At 36.6% G+C, this 21,034-nt stretch overlaps 1 protein-coding gene across 6 annotated transcripts in view; it reads right to left on the reverse strand.

The window, feature by feature from the left end:
• Positions 1-21,034, reverse strand: part of lrp1aa (low density lipoprotein receptor-related protein 1Aa) — a 223,629-nt gene that overhangs the window by 89,827 nt on the left and 112,768 nt on the right. For 4 of the 6 annotated variants that reach the window (XM_067388715.1, XM_067388717.1, XM_067388713.1 and 1 more), the window contains 11 exons: positions 20,326-20,493; positions 16,792-16,974; positions 15,922-16,119; positions 14,281-14,526; positions 13,039-13,236; positions 11,615-11,822; positions 7,186-7,350; positions 6,283-6,527; positions 5,116-5,247; positions 3,267-3,494; positions 1,350-1,524 (listed from right to left, as the gene is read on the reverse strand). In XM_067388715.1, the coding sequence (XP_067244816.1) occupies positions 1,350-1,524; positions 3,267-3,494; positions 5,116-5,247; positions 6,283-6,527; positions 7,186-7,350; positions 11,615-11,822; positions 13,039-13,236; positions 14,281-14,526; positions 15,922-16,119; positions 16,792-16,974; positions 20,326-20,493 (2,146 nt within the window). The remainder of the gene's footprint in view (positions 1-1,349; positions 1,525-3,266; positions 3,495-5,115; positions 5,248-6,282; positions 6,528-7,185; positions 7,351-11,614; positions 11,823-13,038; positions 13,237-14,280; positions 14,527-15,921; positions 16,120-16,791; positions 16,975-20,325; positions 20,494-21,034) is intronic. The other 2 variants (XM_067388716.1, XM_067388714.1) reach the window with 1 other exon arrangement.

A 21,034-nucleotide genomic window follows, 5' to 3' on the forward strand; every position in this document is an offset into this window, starting at 1 on the left:
TGCATCAAATGACACTCAAACCCCCCTTTTTTCTTTTTTAGATTTTAAAAAAAATATTTTGTCAAGTTTCAATAAACTATTCCATTTAAAAAAAAAAGAGAGAGAAGATTTGTCTGACTATTGTTTCATATGTTACAGGGTAAGCAGGCTAATAAAGTGATTTCTGGGTTTCCACATAAATATTTCAATTAATTATGGTCACAAATGATTTAAATGGTTATTGGGTAATTATTCGGTCCCACTTTATATTAAGAACTTCTATGTACTTACATTTAAATTAATCATTTGATACAATGCACTTATTGTGTACATACATGTTTTTAATTACATCTGTAATTAATTTCTGTAATTACATAATTACACTGTTGACCCATCCCTTACAACCAAACCTACCCATACCACCAAACCTGTCCCTAATCTTACCCGTATCCACCTCAATAGCAGCAAAAGTGTTTTGCAATTCAATATGAACCCAATAAGTACATTGTACTTATTTTTTGATGTACGTACATAGTAGTTAAGGCCACTTAATATAAAGTGGTACCAATTATTCCACCTACGTCACACGTGACCTTTCCAACATGATTACGTAATGCGTGGCGCATCACAGAGCAGTGCAAGATGAACATTTGTGGCTAAGTATATAATTGTTTTTTTTTTTAGAAAATGGCCGATCGTTTCACTAAATAAGACTCTTATTCCTCGTCTGGGATCATGAAGAGCTCTTTGAAGCTGCACTGAAACTGACATTTTGACCTTCAACCCGTTGAACCCCAGTGAAGTCCACTATATGGAGAAAAATCCTCAGAAACCTTCATTTCTTTTCCACTGAAGAAAGACATGAATATCTTGGATGACACGGGGGTGAGTAAATTATCAGGAAATTTGCATTCTGAACTCATCCTTAAAGAATTATTAGAAACTTGCAGATATCTTTTTTCAAACTATGGGTAAGTATTTCAGTGCACTATTTTATTTCATTATGTGCTTCATTTCCACTTGCATGGAAGACGATAATGACAAAAAGCAGTTTAGACCCTTTTTCATCTTCTCATCCTCAGTATTTACATCAGGCTCCACTGAACATCATGTCTGCATGAACTGCCTCAAGGTCACCATTAAATCGAATTTGACAATTCTTTTTTTTTTTTATGGATTATATTTTTTTTCATGCAAAAAAAGTGCAAATAAAAAAAATATATTCAAAAGCCTGTACTCTATGTCATGATGTCCCCCAGTAAAAACATGAGAAAACAATAATGCATGCGGTTGCGTCCTGTTTTGCATCTTTTTCTCTGCCTCCAGGAAGTAAAGGGTTGCGTGTGTAAATGTCACATGTGTACGCTCACCCCAGTATAGGATGCAGCACGAGGCAGTGGGGCTTGTCCAGGCCCTGAATAACAGCGTTTTTGAAGGAGCCATCCAGTCTGGCCACGTTAATCTGTTTCTTATTGCCGTCATAGCTGGTCCAGAAGAGATTACGTGAAACCCAGTCCACCGCCAGACCATGTGCGTTGGGAATATCTGATCACATGCAAGACACACAAAATAACCATTTCCAGATACTAATTTCTTGAATCAATATAATCAGATGACAGACACAGAAATCTAAACATTCGCATTCGGTGCGTTTCCACAGGGATAAACATCTGGATGAGCAGAAACACGTTTGGTAAAGTGTGAGTCATTATTTCATCGTAAAACCCAACATGTCTGTAATTTGGTTTTGAGGGCTGTGCTAATTTTACTTAAACAGAACTCTCCAAAAAACACTCGAATGTAAACACGACAGCAGTTCTGCAGTGTAAACAATGAGCAAGATTCTCATACACACAATAACATCAGATTTAAACAACAACATCCTGATATTCTAAAGCCTTACGTGAACTTATATGAGAATTATGGGATTCAACTCAATGGGAATGGTAAACCAAAAATGACAATGCTGTCATCATTTACTCATCCTCATGTTGTTCCAAACCTGTCTGACTTTCTTTCTTTCACAAAATATATATAGATTTTTTTGTCCATATCATGAAATTCATTGAGGTCCAAAATGACATTGACTTTCATTGTATTATCCTTTAGTGTTCCACAGAAGAAAGAAAGTCACACAGGTTTGTAACTACATGAGGGTGAGTAAATGATGACAACACACATTGATTATAATGTAACTGTAATTGTAACAACCATGCTTTCTATGATTTCCACTTTCATTGAGTCTATATGAAGTTAAAGATACATTTTGAAAATTCTCATAACAAGTATCTGCTTCTGAATTTAAACTTGTGAAATTGAACTAGTCAAAACTAAGATTTTGTAATGTTTTTGAAAGAAGTCTCTTCTGCTCATCAAGGCTGCATTTGTTCAAAAATACAGAAAAAATAATTTTGTGAAATATTATTACAATTTAAAATCGCTGTTTCTATGTGAATATATAGTAAAAAGTAATTTATTCCTGTGATCAAAGCTGAATTTTCAGCATCATTACTCCAGTCTTCAGTGTCACATGATCCTTCAGAAATCATTCAAATATGCTGATCTGCTGCTCAAGAAACATTTATGATTATTATCAATGTTGAAAACAGTTGTGCTGCTTCATATTTTTGTGGACATTTTTTCAGGATTCTTTGATGAATAGAAAGTTCAAAAGAACATTATTTGAAACTGAATCTTTTGTAATATTAAAAAAATGTGTCACTTTGATCAATTTAATCAAAGCACAATCAAATTTAATCAGCACACAAACATGCCAAATATTAAAAATAAAAGGATTACAATGTGAAATATTATTATTTTGTGCATAAATATAAAAATGCTTTTGTGGAATCCGGCTAAATGGTCTGCTCACACTTTAACCTCGTGCACGAGCAGATCCATTTCCTCACTAGAGAAGCGTTCGGTTTTTCTGCTTGCAAATTCTGCCAGGTAAATAGCGAATCCGCAGTGGCATCACACACCTGGCTTTTAAAAGAAATAGGAGATGAGACTCTGATTGGTTTGTTACGCCCAAAAACACCCATGACTCATTAAGAGAATAGGAACAACCCTTTTAGACCATGCACCGGGCGCGGCGGCCATTTTTCCCATCGTTAAAATAGCAAAAGTGGATTCGGACATGCCCTAAGTGCACCATATTAAGTGTTAATTCCCATATTACACCAACTCAGTAAAAGAGAACCAATAAAAGCACTGTTTTAGCAGCTGTACATGTGCATCTGCTTTTATTCCAATCAAATTGAAGTCAACCTGACAGAATGTTGTACCTGCAGACACCACTGTCTCTATTCCTGTGCCGTTGATGAAGGCCCTCTTGATGGTCTGAGTCCGAACATCCGACCAATAGATACGCTTCTCCAGAGCGTCGTAATCCACAACCGTGACGTTGTCGATGTCAGGGACGGTGAAGGAGATGATGTAGTTGTAGTATGGATTATAGATGTCCACTCCTCTTATCTCAATCTGACGGGCGTACAGCAGGAACTGACGTGACTCTGGAAGAGAGACAGAGACAAGCGTCCTGACTGAGGCCAGAAAGGAGACAAACCAAACCAGACAAAAGGTCACTGGGAAAAAAAAAATAAAAAATCCTCCAAGCAAATGAATTTAAATGTGAAGATCCATTCAAATTTAAACAATTTTTTTTCTATTAATTATAAGAAAGTGATGATTGGTTGAGTCGGGCTCACTGCACAGGGCTTATTGCTTTAGTCTTTAAAGACTTCTGCATTGTAAGGTAAAAAATTAGTAGAAAAATCAACGAATGCTGGGAGAAAATTACCAGTACTTTTTCCATTTTCCTTCAAACCTAAAAAAACCTGTGAAAAATCAATACAGAAAATTCCTTCATATTAACATTACACCAGGCCATATTTTGTACTTATTTTAGGGAGTTTATATAGGACAACAGAGAAAACGGACTCTCTTGAAAGAGTTTTGAGCATATTTAAAGGTTTCTGGAAGAAATGGTCCATGAGAAATTTGTTCTGATGTGCAAGTCTATAGACTTCCACTGTAAGAGCATTACTGGAAAAAGAATACATACATGTTTCTATAAACTACAGGAAAGTCTATTTTCGGTGATAATCAAGGCTGCAAGAGAGAGACGCCAAGATATCGATCGTTCAGCCAAAGCAACAACGGAAAAAAAAAACATATTTAAAGGAATATTTCACCAAAAATCATCATTACCTCACCCTCATATTGTTCCACACCCTTATGACTTTCTTTATTTTATGCATCACTGAAGTCAATATTTCACTATTTAAACAAATATTAGGATTTATAAAAATACATGTAATTTTTTATATTATTATCTTGCTCTTTTACATACTATGTAATGAAAGTGAATGGCAAATATCACACTTCAAAAATCACGAAAAGCACCATAAACCTGCCAAAAAGTTGACATATGCTATAAAATAGAATCAAATGACAAGTTTTGACCAAGTTTTATGAATAAAATGACAACGACCAAGTTTTATGAATTAACTTATATTGCTTATAATCAACTTATAATGTTTTCTGTGCCATTTAGGGAGCTCAACAGCTCCACTCCCCATTCAAAGTATCTTTATTTGCACTCTATGGAAGAAAGAAAATCCAAAACAAAAATCCAATCAATTAAATGAACGGTAATTATATCCCTCACATCTTCGTTTTCAATGTTATACACTATTACAGTATTTATTCATATTTTTAAATTAGTTTTTATTTTTATATTTCAGTTTTCATTTTAATTTTAGCTTAAGTAATTTTGTGATTTTTATTTGTTTTGTCATTTTTTTTCTATTTAGCTTTCATTTATTTTTATTTGATTTTTAGTTTTAGTAATTTTAGTACATCTAACTTATAAGTTAATTTTCATTTAAATTTCAGTTTTTAATCTAATAGCTGTACTTTATTTTAGAAAACAGCTTTACTTTAAAAAACTAAAACCTTTTTTTTTTTTAATAGTTTTAGTTTCAGGTAACTGTAACAGCACTGCTGGTTTGCATTCATGCAAGACTCTACTAAAAGCCCATTAAAGAATACATGTCTAAACTGACGAGATGTTGAACGAATCTGAAGATGATAACAGGTCCGTTGTGCCATGGCTCCAGCTCTAGCTCGTACCGTAGCAGGTGTGGTTGTCTTCACTCAGTCTCATGAGGTGAGGACAGGCGCAGGAGAACGTCTGATTATAGTTGATCAAGCACAGGTGAGAACATGGACCCAAGCCACCGTTAGCAGCACACGGGTTCGGTGCTGGAGAGAGAGATGAGACAGACCGAAATAAATAGGAGGTGAAGTACTGAGCTTTATTGTGTCATTGCCACATTTCAATTTAAGGCCAAACCAGAAACCAAACCAGCTGAGACAGGAACTAATGACAGACTGACATGTCGGCCATGCTGTGCAGACGTTTGACTATTTTTTGTGATCATCGGAATCTGTGCTTACCTGGCTGATTTATGATCTATATATATGTTTATTCATAGGGCTTTTTTGATAGAAGTAAGATTAAAAGTAAGTAAGAATGAGAAATCCAAAGGTTAAAGGTTTAAAACAGATAGAGGAACTTCTGAAAGCATGTCTAAACCAATTCATCCCCTCTGTCTGCTCCCATCAGACACGAATAAACAGATGTCTGCCTCTATAAGATGAAGTCAGTGAGCTAAACTATCATGACAAGTTTATTCACAAGCTGCATTATGAAGCGCCAAACACCATCAACATGTGTGTCCATCAAGCAGACTGGACCCTCCCTCGATTTGACCCACAGTCTTAAAGTTTACTCAATAACTAAACATACAATTAAAATAAGACTCGACAAGAAAATTTGAAAAATGATCAATGAAACGATCTGTGATGTCCAGACAACAAGCCGCTATTAAAAGCTCAAAAAGAAGATAAATGCCACGAAGTGATTAAATGAATCTTCTTTATTATTAATGAGACTCCCAAAATGCACTGCAATGAGCTCAATGTGATGAGCGCTCAAAAAGTTGAGCGAAATGCCACTAATAATGAAAAGCATCAAAAACAGTTCTACTGAAAATTTTACCCAATATGTGTGTAAAAAAGGAATTGCTGAGAAAACTTCAATGCAACCTCATACATTTAGATTTAAAATGGTCCTAAGCAACACTACTTGGTTTTGTCAAGTTCACTCACTTACACCATGTGTTACTAACTGAAACACCATGTTACACCATGGTACTTTGATATATACCACTGCACTGAAACAGGCATTAGCAACATTGATATTGGAGGAACTTTGAAGTAAAGTTGGAAGATTACCTTGCGGTTGTCTTGATGGGTGGTATACCTGCAGATCGAAAGGTTGTGTGTTTGTTCTCTGAACTACAGTGACATTGTTTCCTGTCCATTTGTTGGCTTTGGCCAGTGTGTTTGTGCGCCAATCCGTCCAGTAAACCTCTCCTCCGTACATCGTCACAGCGAATGGATGCGAAAGATACTCGTGTCCTCTGAGCACCTCGATCAGTCCTGACCCATCATACTTGGCTGAATAAATTGCATCAGATCTGAGACATAAGACATAAATAAATCATTTATATGGTCATTCATACATTAAACACACATAAACCAGCTAATTAAGGTTGTTGGGATCACTAGAGACTTCCAAGAAGGTGTGTTAGAGCAGGTTGGAGCTAAACTCTACTGGAAAGTGGCCTTCCAGGAGCACCCCTGGGTTAGGAATTGAGATAGGGTCAATCTTGCTCCTGGAAGGCCACTATCTAGCAGAGTTTAGCTTTAGACCTGATTAAACACACCTGAACCAGCTAATCAAGGTCTTCAGGATTACTAGAAACTTCCAGGAAGGTGTGTTGGAACCAAACTCTACAGGACAGTTGTCTTCAAGGAGCAGGATTGGATACCCTTGGGTTAGGGACTGGGATACAGTCAGGTCACTGATTGGTTTGTTCTAGGGCCAACTTCCATTTATCCAGAAGCATGTCCTGAATTCCTTATTTACCTCTGAAAGTTCATTCTAGTACCTTACAGGTACATATTACTACTCTAAGATACTAAAATACACCTTTTAGGGCTAGAGAAGATACAAAGTTGTCCTTTTAAGTATACTGCCCCAGCGACAAGCTGTTCTACCCCTCTAAAGGAACCATTTTTACATGTTTTTTTCTGAGAGAGTACATGGGTATAGTACACAACATAAAACATTACCTGGCATCTATCCACAGAATGCGGCGCTCCAGGTAGTCCACAGTCAGTCCGTTGGGCCATCCTCCACTGCCAGTCTCCTTATGGATGGTGCGTCTGCCATGTCCACTCATGGACGCAGCCTCTATCCTGGGCATGCTGGCGTCCCAGTCTGTCCAGAATAGGATTCTACAGAATCAGAGCACAAATGAGGGCTTTTTCTATGCTGCTTAGAAAAGTTTATTTAGTCTCAAAAACAAAAAGCCATTTATGGAACTGGCTTTCACTATATGGAAAAGAGCACTGTGAACATTCTTCAAAAATTGTCTTGTATTTGGAACAACATAAGGTTGAGTAAAATATTTTTTCATTCTTTGGATGAAACATTCCTTTCAAGCAGTAGTTCTCATTTTAAGGCACCCCATTCTCAAGACAATATTTGAAGGTAATTCTGGTACTTCTGTTGTAATGACAAAGCTGCTTATTTTCAAGCTTTTATTTACAGAAACTATGAGTGGCAATATATTATAATTATTAAATAAAATAATTAAATTAAATTTTTCCAATAATCTTTAGTGTTTACACTAAAGTGTTACAGGAGGGGGCATAGGTGGAGGACGCAGAGCAGGCACAAGGGATGACCACAGGAGCCAGGATGGCACAGACAACAGGAAGAGCCAGGGAGGAGAAGACAGCGGCAGAAGCCAGGGAGGAATCGATGGTAGGAGGTGCCAGTACAGAACCCCGAACAGGAATCGCAGGACATAGTTCCACAGCAGGGAGTCGAGGGAGGAAGGAGCCATGGTGGAGATTTGGTAGGTGGAACTAGGGGTGATGATGGCAATGGAAACCCAGGGAGAGCTGAAGAGACAAGGCAACACAAAAGGTCCTGGAGACCAAGGTGGAGCCATGAGGACGAGTGGCCGAGGACTGAGGTGGAGCCGGTGGAAAGAAGGAGCCCGATTTTGCTAAAAGGGTGGACGGACGAGTCAAAGACGAAGGTCCATGAATACAGCAGAGCGACGACTGATCAAAGGATGATGAAGCCTGGTGGCGCCGTATGGGATGATGGTTCCAGGTAGAGCAGAGAGGTCTAGAAACCATGGTGGAGCCGACAGGTCAACGAGTGAAGGAGGATGGGCTTGGAGGGCAGTGCAGGCAGAGGGTTATGAAATGGACTTTCTAGCCAATACTGGACACACAAAAAGTCTTGGCTGATGCAGAACAGGCAGAATTTTCAGGAATGACCCTTTTGGCCGACACTGAACAGGTAGAGAAGGTGGGAGTGCGAGGCAGGGCAGGAACATCAAAGACTTCAATAACTCTGTATTATGTGACGAAACAGGCTCGGTGCAGGGCAATTAAACAGGCATGGTGCAATCATTCTCCATCTTCTCAAACAGTATAAGGCAGCAGTCTCCAAACTCGGTCCTGGAGGGACGCTGTCCTGCAAAGTTTAGCTCCAACCCAATTAAACACACCTGAACTTTCAAGCAGGTGTGTTGCAGCTGGTTGGAGCTAAACTCTGCAGGACAGTGGCCCTCCAGGACCAAGTTTGGAGACCCCTGGTATAAGGGGTGCTAAGTTCAGCGCACTTACATCTGCCTTGGCTGACAGGGCAGGGCTCTGGCTTTACGCCGTTGGGACGGTGGTGGCGGGTGGTACAAAGTGCGTGGCGAAGACGGTAGTATTGTGATCCTTCTCCATCTCACCAATTGTAAAGAAGATCAGCAGTGAAGCTCCCTCGAGATCTGTCTCCAGGCAGGTGTGCTCTCGTCTCAAACAGTGGCTATCTCCCTTGTAATATACTAGATGCACAAGGTCTAAAAATTCCTCTGTGTGTCTCTCGAGGGAGCAATCACCCTGGGAGAGGCGGAGGATTTGAACTGCCCCTAGATCCATATGAATGGTTTTTCTGTCACATTAGGTTGAAGTAAAGATGAGCAAAGCTGGATCTATGCACTAGCAGTAATGATTTTATTTAAACAAATTCAAAAAAAAAAACACTGAACTCAAAACACTAACAGAACAACTACATAACAGTATAGAGAGTATGCACTGACATTGAAACAAACTGAAACTGAACTAAAACACATGTCAAACCAACCCAAAACAGAAACAGACACAAATGATCCCTTACAGAAAACTTAAAATAAGAAACACAATACCAGCTTAAAGGTGCCCTAGATTGTTTTTTTACAAGATGTAATTTAAGTCTAAGTTGTCCCCTGAATGTGTCTGTGAAGTTTCAGCTCAAAATACCCCATAGATTTTTTTAATTATTTTTTTTAACTGCCTATTTTGGGGCATCATTAACTATGCACTGATTTTTTCAGCACGGCCCCTTTAAGAGATGCGTTTCCTTTGCCCCACGAGCTCTCGACTATATATTGCATTTACAAAGTCCACACAGCTAATATAACCCTCAAATGGATCTTTACAAGATGTTCGTCATGCATGCTGTATCCGTGCTTCGAATTATGTGAGTAAAGTATTTATTTAGATGGTTACGTTTGATTCTGAATGAGTTTGAGGCTATCCTCCGTGGCTAACGGCTAATGCTACACTGTTGGAGAGATTTATAAAGAATGAAGCTGTGTTTATGAATTATACAGACTGCTAGTGTTTAAAAATGAAAAAAGCGACGGCTCTCTTGTCTCCGTGAATACAGTAAGAAACGATGGTAACTTTAACCACATTTAACAGTACATTAGCAACATGCTAACGAAACATTTAGAAAGACAATTTACAAATATCACTAAAAATATCATGATATCATGGATCATGTCAGTTATTATTGGTCCATCTGCCATTTTTCGCTGTTGTTCTTGCTTGCTTACCTTGTCTGTGCACAGATCCAGATGTTAATACTAGGGCTGGGTACCGAACTCGATACTTTTTAGGTACCGATCGAACTGCCTCGATACTACCGAGTATCGAAAAGTGTCTTGTCATTCGGTACCAAATTTCGGTACCTCAGAATGGAGCCGAGGAGAGGGGACGGAGAAATGCTTTCGCTGTCTCGTTGAGGAGCAAGTAACGTTGCGCTACATTGTTATTTATATCTAAATATATAAAACTATACGCGCGAGAGAGACCCTATGTGCGAGAGGGCGAGTGAATCAACGGTTTCGTTTTCAGTTTATCTCCGAATGGACGGGTGAGAAACGGCTGTTTATGCGAGCAGCCGGTTCACTACAGATACTGTTAACAGAAAACAAAAGTGTAGCACTGCCTGCAGAAACAGCGGAACGCGCAATGTTTTTTGTAGTCTAAGCTAAGGTACAACACACAGCAGCTTTACATCAGCGTTCGTCCCTCAAGTCTATGGAAACACGCGACCGGTTCATGACAGGCTCGTTCGCCTGCACGAGCACAGGCTCTGCCTCTGGCTCCAGAACGCGAACAATTCTGCTGAAAAAGAGGTATCAGCGTCCTCCTGATACTGCGGATAATTTGCGGGTCGTGCCAAGTAATAAAAAAAAAAAAAATAGCATTCAAATTAATTGCGGGTGGATGAGAGATGAATCATTATTGTGTTGATTTTAATAAAGACACAGAACTCTTATTTCACGGTAAGACGCAACGAACTTGCGTCACTCTTACTTCCACTTTGATCTTGTTAATAATAATTAATTTTTTGAAGAACAATTGCTGAGTGATTTAAAAAAGAGCCTCACATACTTAATTTTTGCATTTGAAAATTAAACTTTACTAAAACTATTTGCACTGATTTATTGTGTTGAGTAAATTTTTTTAATTTGTGCTTTTTTTATTCCCCGCAGTGGCTCAGGAGATGAGTCTTTGAGTCTGAAAAAAAGTTAAAGTTAAAATATAAAACCAAAGATTTTTTTGAGGTTATGTAATCTTGTTTAAACATATTTTATAAAACTGGTACCGAAAAAGGTATCGTTTAGGTATCGGTATCGAAGTCAAGGTATCGGTATCGTCTCGGTATCGAAAATTTTTGAACGATACCCAGCCCTAGTTAATACTGCCTTTCCTTGTCTAATGTGTCGAATGGGCTGGCATTATGCAAATATTGGGGTCATACATATTAATGATCCCGACTGTTACGTAACAGTCGGTGTTATGTTGAGATCCGAGTGTTTTCCGGAAGTCTTTTAAACAAATGAGATTTATATAAGAAGGAGGAAACAATGGAGTTTGAAACTCACTGTATGTCTTTTCCATGTACTGAACTCTTGTTATTCAACTATGCCGAGGTAAATTCAAATTCTGATTCTAGGGCACCTTTAAATCTTAATTTTTAGCTGTTTTAGCTTATGTTTTGTCTTATTTTAAATCCTTTTAACCCATCCTAATTTGAAATATTAATAAATACTATAATACTACATAAATCATACTAAAGCTGCTTATGAAGCACGTGTTACACCGAAGGGGCTCAACACAAGTTTCAGAAGTATTTAACTGGTAATTATGGATTGCTTACCCCTCTCTGGGGTCCAGAGCGATGGCTCGCGGATGCTCCACATCTCCAGCTAGTAAAGTGGTGCGCATCGTACCGTCCAGTTTGGCCACCTCAATCTGATCTAGGTTACTCTCCACCCAGTAGATGTTTCCAGCGATCCAGTCTACAGCCAGACCCTCAGGAGTAGCTAATCCATACTGGATCACCACGTCAAAACTTGTCAGTGCTGCTGTGTGAAATAAAAATGAAGGAAAGAGAGAGGAACAGAGACAATATATGTACAGAAATATATATATATTTTACCTAACTATTGGTTAATTGTAAAAAAGTCCATATTATAGTTAGTGGCATGTCACTTTTTGTGTGTTTAATGTCTTAATTAAACTTTTTTTGCTGCATTAAGTAAAAAATACCTAGGCGGTCTTGAGATTATTAAAAAAAAAGTATCAAAGTCAGTATTTTTTTTAAAAAACTATAAGGTTGAAATTCGTGTTTTTTATCACTCAAATTTATTAATATGCATAGTCTTTATGTTTTATGAATTGCACCTAAAAATAAAACTGCTTCACTGTTTATTTGTTATTAGGGCCAAGCAATAATAAAAAAATAAAACCATCTTGAGATTAAAGTTGTTAAAAAAAAACAACTTTTTTCTCATAATTTAATGACTTTATTCTCAACAATTTATCTCGACTTTTTTCTTGAAATTTAACGACATTTTTCTCATAATTTAACGAATTTGTTCTCGTAATTTAACAACTTTTTTCTCATAATTTAATGACTTTATTCTCAACAATTTATCTCGACTTTTTTCTTGAAATTTAACGACATTTTTCTCATAATTTAACAAATTTGTTCTCGTAATTTAACTTTTTTCTTGTAATTTAATGACTTTATTCTCAACATTTTATCTCGACTTTTTTCTCGAAATTTAATGAGTTTTTTTCTCGTAATTTAACGAGTTTATTCTCAACATTTTATTTCGACTTTTTTCTCGAAATTTAACAACTTTAATCTCGAGATGGTTTTATTTTTTTATTATTGCTTGGCCCTAATCCTCTTCCGTAGTTATTAAATATTAAATTCTATAATTCATATTATGATTTATAACTAAAGTGTTTTTTGACCTTGAATGCATGTAAACCTATTGTAAGAGACTCCAAAACAAAATTAGGAACCTTATTTAACTATTAACAATTGTTATTTCAAGAATTTTTTTTTCTTCATGATATCAGGATAGTTGTCACCATGACATTTTTACATTGTCCCTCTAAAAAAATCTAAAAATGAATTGAGAAATTCAAAACATCAGAATGAGCTTTATTCGCCAAGTGTGCATAAACACACAAGGAAACTTGTGTTAAGAAAGAGATGTATTCAGACTATTTCATATATCAACTGTACAGCATTTTTAATGTATTTTTGCACAGCTATAGTTAACTTACCACCATTCTCTGACAGCTTCCCACGGTAAATTTTGTCCTCAACAACGTCAGTCCAATAGAGCGAGCTCTCGTTAAGGTGGAAGTCGAGAGCGATGGTGTTCCTCAGGCCTGGCACTAACACGCTGAACTCTCCTTTGTGAAGATCAATCCGTCGGATCTCATGACGATTGGAGAAGATGATGAAGGGTTTAAATGGATCTGGAAAAACAATGAACTCACTGAAAGAATGCCATAACTCATGATTCGCTCTAGTAAGGTTTTGAACTGGGTAAATGCTTTGACATTTTTAACATGTCTGTAAAATTATGTGAGATTGGCAAAAACATACATGTCTGTGACATTTCCTCTGTTTATCTAAATGATTTTTATTTCTCAAAGGAATGTGAAATACATCCAGCAATACATAATTCATCATTTGATTGGCTGAGTGGGCTGCTGTGCCACTTCCTGCCACTGTAAATCTTCTCCCCCTCCTCTTTCTTCTGGCATTTACATTATTTCATTACAAAAGTAAACCACCAATTATGCTGCCAAACAGTTCCCCGCCATTTCAGCATGCTTTCTGTCACACACGACTCTTAAACTCAAACCTCAATTTTCAGTCTTTGAAGGAAAAATGACTTTATAGAAGACCGCTTCCTGTGCGCGGGTGAAATTTTTCTTTTGCCAAACACTGTGAAACACAACATATCTATTCTAGTGTTTTTACCAGCCTTTACCGATTCTTTCCATCTGTTTGTTTTAGGATGCACTGTAAAACGCTTTTCATTCAGAAACGGAGCTTTTGAATGCCAAAACAAAACACACAACAAAAACAAAACATATTTATTGAAATCGCTTACAATTATCATAAATCTGTTTATTGTTAAAACAATTAAATGCATTCATGTAGAATGTTTGAATATGATTAAAATATGGCTAGCTGTGGAACAATTTATATTCACCTAGTTAAAATGTACAAAATTAAAACAAATTGGATTGATTGATTGATGATAAATATATAAACCCGGTTATTGAGTATTTAAAACACATTCAGTTTATTAGTACTATTACAGAAATCATCCCAGTTTCATTTAGGTATGACTGATAAATAAGCATCACATTAAGTTTATTAGCTTTTACAAAAAAAAGTATGGGAATTTAATTAATATGCCGTTCAAACACATAAATCTTAAATTTAGGTCTAAATATTTTGTTGTGTGTGTCTGTAGCTCACTAGGATTGTAAAGGAGCGGATCTCACCTGTGCTCCTGCAGCTCTCCATGTCGGGTTCGAGAGCCCAGCCGTCATAACAGGAGCACTTCACATTAAATTTATCCTGTTCACAGCGCTGGCTGCACTTCAGGTGTTTGGCACAGAAGCCCTGGATCTGACACGTCTTGTTGTCAGTGCCCAGTTCCATGCCCAGTGGGCACGAGCACAGAATGCCTTCACCCGGGGCCACTGTACAGTTATGACTGCAGCCACCGTTGTCCAGAGAACACAGATCTAAACCAAGAGAAACAATACAGTTAGACTAACAACAAAGGAAGAGGACAGAGGAAGAAAACACTATATGGGATTGTTGTATTACATCGGTACTGATGTATTTAATATAGACTGAAATCTTTTCAAAGCCTTTACATTAACATTGTAATGCATATAATTACACAATAAAATAAAGAATTTTGATTTAGCTGCTATAGCTTCAGTGATGATGTACAAGTATGTAAGACAGATGTTTTTTGTTTGTTTTTTTAATTGCAGTATAAATACTTAATACAAACTAATAGTTCGAAATAATTAGTTTGTTTATGCTAAAACTGTGTAATCCAAATGGATGGATTTTTATGCAATTCATATACGGGTCATTGACGAATACGGTTTTTAAAAGTGTAAAAAAAAACACAATGGAGATATAATTAATTTTAAAGTTTTATCAAGTGTTAACAATGAGATTATGTGGTTTTTATAATTAATTACCACTGATTTTGTCATTTTTTTTACAATATGGACAAAATTTGTCACCAAAAATGTCAGTTTAACCAAAATTTTTGTTTTAATGAATGACACTTTTGGTTATACCGAATGACGATATTTTCAAACAGTGCTAACAGGCTGATATCTAGCTAGCTAGCAAAAGGACAATCAAATATTTTATATTTAGTAAAAGTTTTTAAAATATTACAACATTTTCCATGTTTTATAGCGGTTGCACCGAATGACCTGATGTTTCGGGACATGCGTATGATCAAGTGAAAACATGAATTTTTCAAAGAGTTAAAAGAGAGTTAGTTACTTTGCTTCATGACCATGTGGTCCTGTGCAGGTGTCTGAATGATATCACATCCTTTCACATGATATTGACCACATGACTTGATCTAAAATGTTTTCTTTATATTGGTTACTCTGAATGACATCAATGAAATTCATTTTTCTGGACATTCTTTCTCATAACAAAGCAACGTTTTTGCACTATGTTGATATATGATGTTATAAAATCATGCCAGAATAAAAAATATATACATGCGTTACATTTTAAGATATTTTTTATTCACAAATTAATTGTTTGTACTGTCCTTTGGACGGTTATACCGAATGACCTTTTGACACTTCAAAATCTTTAAAATACCTTTATATGTAGCAAAATATAATTGAAACCTTTTGGATTCATAAAAGAGATCTAGTTGTACTACCTTACATACTTTGGATGTCATATCTTTGTTTTTTTATTATTATTAAGGCCTTTAGACAGAAAAATGACCCATCACATCATTAACCCATACATAAATCTTAAATGTAGGCCAAATTTCCATCAGCTTCCTGCTAGTGTCAGTTTCCAAACAACATAAAGCCAGCCTGAATTCAGTGAATATCATCTAATGTAACAGCAATGAATCTTACCACAGAGTTTCTCATCGGAGCCGTCAGGACAGTCGTCTTTGCCATCACAGAGTTTCTCGGCAGGCAGACAAATGCTAGTGTCATTAGCACACACGTGATGGGAGAGTTTACACACCAGCGCCTCGCAGTTATCTTCATCCGAGTTATCTTCACAGTCACTGTCACCATCACACACCCAAGCCTTACTGATACACCGTGCTACAGAAAGAAAAAAAAAAGACAAAATACATACTTGTTAACATGTTAACTGAGCAAAACTAAATACATTGAAGTTACTACATTGTGACCCAGTAAAAAGGGAATTCTGGGAATGATCTTATAACAATGTTGATCCTACCCCTTTACCCACCCTTAAACCTACCCATACCACCAAACCTATCCCTAACCTTACCCGTACCACACCTCAATAGCAGCACAAGTGTTCTGCAATACAATATGAACACAATAAGTACATTGTACCTAACATTTTTTGACGCAAGTACATGGTAGTTAATGAAGTGGGACCAAATATTCAACTAAATATATATTTTGCTACATAAAGAACCTCTGGAAGCAATTTTGAGTGATGACTCAAATTATTTGACATCATTGAAACAAAACATCTGAATGAATCAATTCACTAATATGAACTATATACCTCTCTTAGACTATTTGAAAGTAAGAAAGGACATTTTATGAGAGTTTTACTATTGCATTTTTCTCTGTAAACATAACTAAGTCTGTGATGATTATGACCCATTAGCTCGTAAAGGCACTATCTACTCATGGATCACTAAATCTTAAGAAAAGACTGAATCAGTTTTCTTATTGGTCTGAGAACATCAGACCATTAAATTGAGAACATGTCATCTATATTTTATGCATCATTACCAGAGTCCCTGCAGCCAAACTTCACTGCTGGATCACACATGTGCGTTACTCCCTCGCAGTTCTTCTCATCGCTCAGATCCATGCAGTCAGTGTCTCCATCACACCGCCAGCGGAGAGGAATACATAACCCATCCACACGACACTGGAACTCATCTGTGTGACAGCCGCCGGGAGGACGGGTTGCTGTCGAGAGGAAAAAAGAGGAATTATACAGAGAGTGTATAGCAACATCCAAACAAATATATTTTTATTTGGGTGAAAACATTTGTTTCATCAGCTTTAAACTGCTTGTTAAGAGTTTACACTCTGTAAAAAATCCTAGACATTAAGTAGGGGAGAAGTGTTTAAGTTCCATCAAAAACTGTGGGTGTACCTCAGGGTTCGGTACTTGGCCCCCCTCCTCTTTTCAATATACAGGCAAACTGATTGTCCTACTAATGCTACACCAATGACAAGCAGCCATACCTTGAATGGCACTTCCATCTCCAGATTTGTGAAGACAGAACTCGTCGTATTCCCAGCTAGCTAGTAATTCAACACTTTTGCAACATCACGAAGTGAGCAAGGAATAGAACTTTGTTAATAGAATTTCCTGCTATTTGGAATGGAATTTTGGATTTTATTTGTATTGTGCCACTTCTTAAAAGAAACTAATATTTAGTAAAATTAACCAATATGCCTATATAGGTCATTTGTCGCCCCTATCGACAACAGGACACTTTCATTTTAATGCATTGTTCCCAGTGTTGGTCACATTGCTTTAAAAAAGTAATTATTTATAGTTACTAGTTACTTCTCACAAATAGTAACGAAATAGTAAAGAGTTAGTAACTGAGTTACATCATTATAAAAGTAACTAATTACCAGGGAAAGTAACTATTGCGTTACTTTAAAAAAAAAAAAAATATGCCAAAATAAATTGAATGCCCCCAATATTACATATAAGTCTAAGAATAAATTATTCTTGATGCGACTCGTCGTGACTCATGATCCGCTCTTGCTCACGACATGAAATTTCTCTGAACTGTGTGGGTAGCCATTAAAGAAAACGTAGTTTCATATTTATGTTTAAATAGTCCTATGTTATGTTTTAAATCCATTTATTCGATTATGAAAAGTTAATGAACAGCATGAGTAAGATGCATCATAAGATGCGCAAATATATCGGGAGACATGGAGTGGGTCAGACATGATTTTGAACACTTCATTAAGTTTTGTTTTGTAGAAAGCCTTTCTTTAAAGTGAATTTCATTTTGTAAAAATTGTATCTTAATTTTAATCAATGTTTCATCAACCAATTGCTTTGATTTAATATATAACAAGCAAATATAGCAGACAATAAAATCATGACATGGAGGCGCGGGCGCGATCACTGGCGCGTGAACTGGAGCGCGTCTTAAATGAACCGAAACTCAGAGGCTGCTTGCCTCGCAGACATGAGAAATATATCTATAGAATGCTTGAAATATTGACTTTAACGAAAATGAAGTTATTAAAAACCAAAAGAAATAGGCTACTCTGATTATGTAGCCTAATCCGAATGAAATGTGCATTATCTCAGGCGTGTCCATATGAGCAGATGATCAGCAATGAGAATCAGCAATGTCAACTTCATCTTTGCAGCCGACACTGATTCAGAAAACATTACTTTATTAATAAACAATTAAAATGTCTCCTTGCTGTTTTTTGTCACACTCATTACTTTTGCCGGTTCTTTATGGCAATTATGCGTGCCATTGAGTGCTATATAGCCTATTATGTAAACGCTCATTATTATGGTTCTCTCCAGTATTTAAGAAATGAAATTAATATAAATGTGATTAGTCAACTAATAGCTTAAATGAACAACTACTAGTCGACTAGAAAAAAAAAAAACTCATTTCACATATTTTTGATCAAGCATCAAAAAGGGTATTCTGGTTTGAGCTCGCGCTTCTCGCGCATGCTCTGACAGACACACACACACACACACACACACAGCGCATCATACATTATTATCAGTTCAAAATTATATTTGTGTATGACTAACCGCAGCACACACCAGAGAAAAAAACTTTGCAGGTCCTATGGCTGAGAGAGAGCTTACTCGGATGAAAACCGCTTCAGTGAGCTCAATTATAGTAACGCGGCATTTTTTTGTCAGTAACGGTAACGGCGTTGTAACGGGAGAAAAGGTCATTCGTTTGATTACTCATTACTGAAAAAAGTAACGGCGTTAGCGTTTATTTATAACGCCGTTATTCCCATCACTGATTGTTCCCTTTTATCTGCGTCATATGTCAGGTTTCGCATAGCTTAATTGGCAGAGCATCGCAATATATAACAATATGCAATCATGTGATTGTGGGTTCGATCCCAGGGAACGCATGCGCTCAAAGTGTAAATGCACTATAAATCATTAAAGATAGGTTTAGGGGTGAGGTAGGGGTAGTTATTAATAAAAAAAAAAAATAGTTTTGCTAAATGGAAATAGGACAAATGGTGTAAAAAGTCCACACATTGCATTTAAGTGAACACGCATTTTGATTGCTAACGACAGTCATACGTCATTTCGTGACGGCAGACGTAACACGACACTGTCATTATTTTTATGGCAGCTAGAGGGCGCATGACTTTAAAACATAAATATAGGTCGTAATAACGTGCTTTTTTTTTTTTTTTGGAAGAGAACAAAACTTGAAATGAATTGAGATGGATGATGAAGCCATGTCTTCTGTAGAGCTGCTTTATAACTGAATTTGATTCATAATTGATGAACTTTGCAAGTTATTGCACTGAAATGAATCAATATTGAACTGACTTGAGCTGAATAAGGACACTATTGTCTTTGTAGAGCTGCCCTACAGCAGAACTTGAACATCTCATATTTGATTAAGTTTGCATTCTGTTATTGTATTCTCTTATTTTCTTATTTATTACTGTGAAGCTGCTTTGAAACAATCTTTATTGTATAAAGCGCTATATAAATAAAGATGACTTGACTTCTCATGTTACTGTCTCTTTAGGATGCATCACTTATGTTGTTATATTCTTCATTTGAAAGTCACATCTGCTAAATTAACAAAGGTAAACACTGTGAGTGCTCCAAAGGCGAATAAAACTGTTATTGTGGTGGTTTTGTGAGGTGGGATTTGTTTGTAATAATCCCTTTTTAAATTCATCATCACCCTGTAATGTGCCTCATATCTGACTCTAGTGCTAACAGAGCCTCTGGCAAACACGTTTATCCCCGAGAGAGAGAGAGAGAGAGGTCTATTTTTGGGTAAAAATGGCAGTAGTGTATATGAATGCAAGGATTCCTCATTAATTAACTCAAGATGTGCCTTAATGTGGTTCTTTGTGAGTAATGGCTTCTTTTATTTGTTTCTCTCACTTACTGACAATTGAACCTAAAGCATATCATTATGTATTCCCAATTCAACACATTGATATTGCCTCAGATTTAGTCCAAAATGTGGTTTCTTAGATTGCAGCATAAGTTTGCTGCTTAGGTTGGCATGGTGTGGGACAAAGCATTAAGTGTCATGAACTCACCCTGGTTAGTGCAGTTGGCGTGGGTCTCGTCACTGTAGTCACCACAGTCGTTGTCTCCGTCGCAGGTCCAGTAGTCGGGTATACAGCGACCGCTGTTACATTTAAACTGAGCGCTGGAGCATGAATGACTACAGCCGGCTTCATCACTGTTATCACCACAGTCATTGTCTGGAAGAGGTTAAATTGTCAAATGTATGCTCTGATCCCCTAAAATCTAATGCATGAAGTAAGCCTTATTCTGAAGTACACCGCCAGTCGAAGGATTGGACACACTTGAATAAATTCATGCTTCTTACAATCAAAGCAAACCTGTTGAAATGAGACAAATATAAACTGTCAAGATTAGTATTATCGTTAACGAAAACTAAAACCATGAAAAACATTTTCATTAACTGAAATAAAATATTAAAAATGTAAGCTTATTTCATTTCAGCTAGTTGCTAAAATGTCTCATTATCATTTGGTTTAACTTGAAGTACTAAAATAAAAAATCTGCAAAATTCCCATTCTGTAATTTGCATTGTTTCACAGTTTGATTTCTTTTAATCTATTTGATGACAAATTATTAATGGTAAAGAAAGAACAGGTATGTCCAAACTTTTGACTGAAACTAAAAACTAAGTATAGTTAACATTTAATACTTTACCAATATAAAAGTAACAGCAATGCTGGGAAACATTTTTTTTTATATATATATACATACTGTACT

Source organism: Chanodichthys erythropterus, chromosome 6 (assembly GCF_024489055.1).
Source record: "Chanodichthys erythropterus isolate Z2021 chromosome 6, ASM2448905v1, whole genome shotgun sequence".
In the NCBI taxonomy this organism is placed as follows: domain Eukaryota; kingdom Metazoa; phylum Chordata; class Actinopteri; order Cypriniformes; family Xenocyprididae; genus Chanodichthys; species Chanodichthys erythropterus.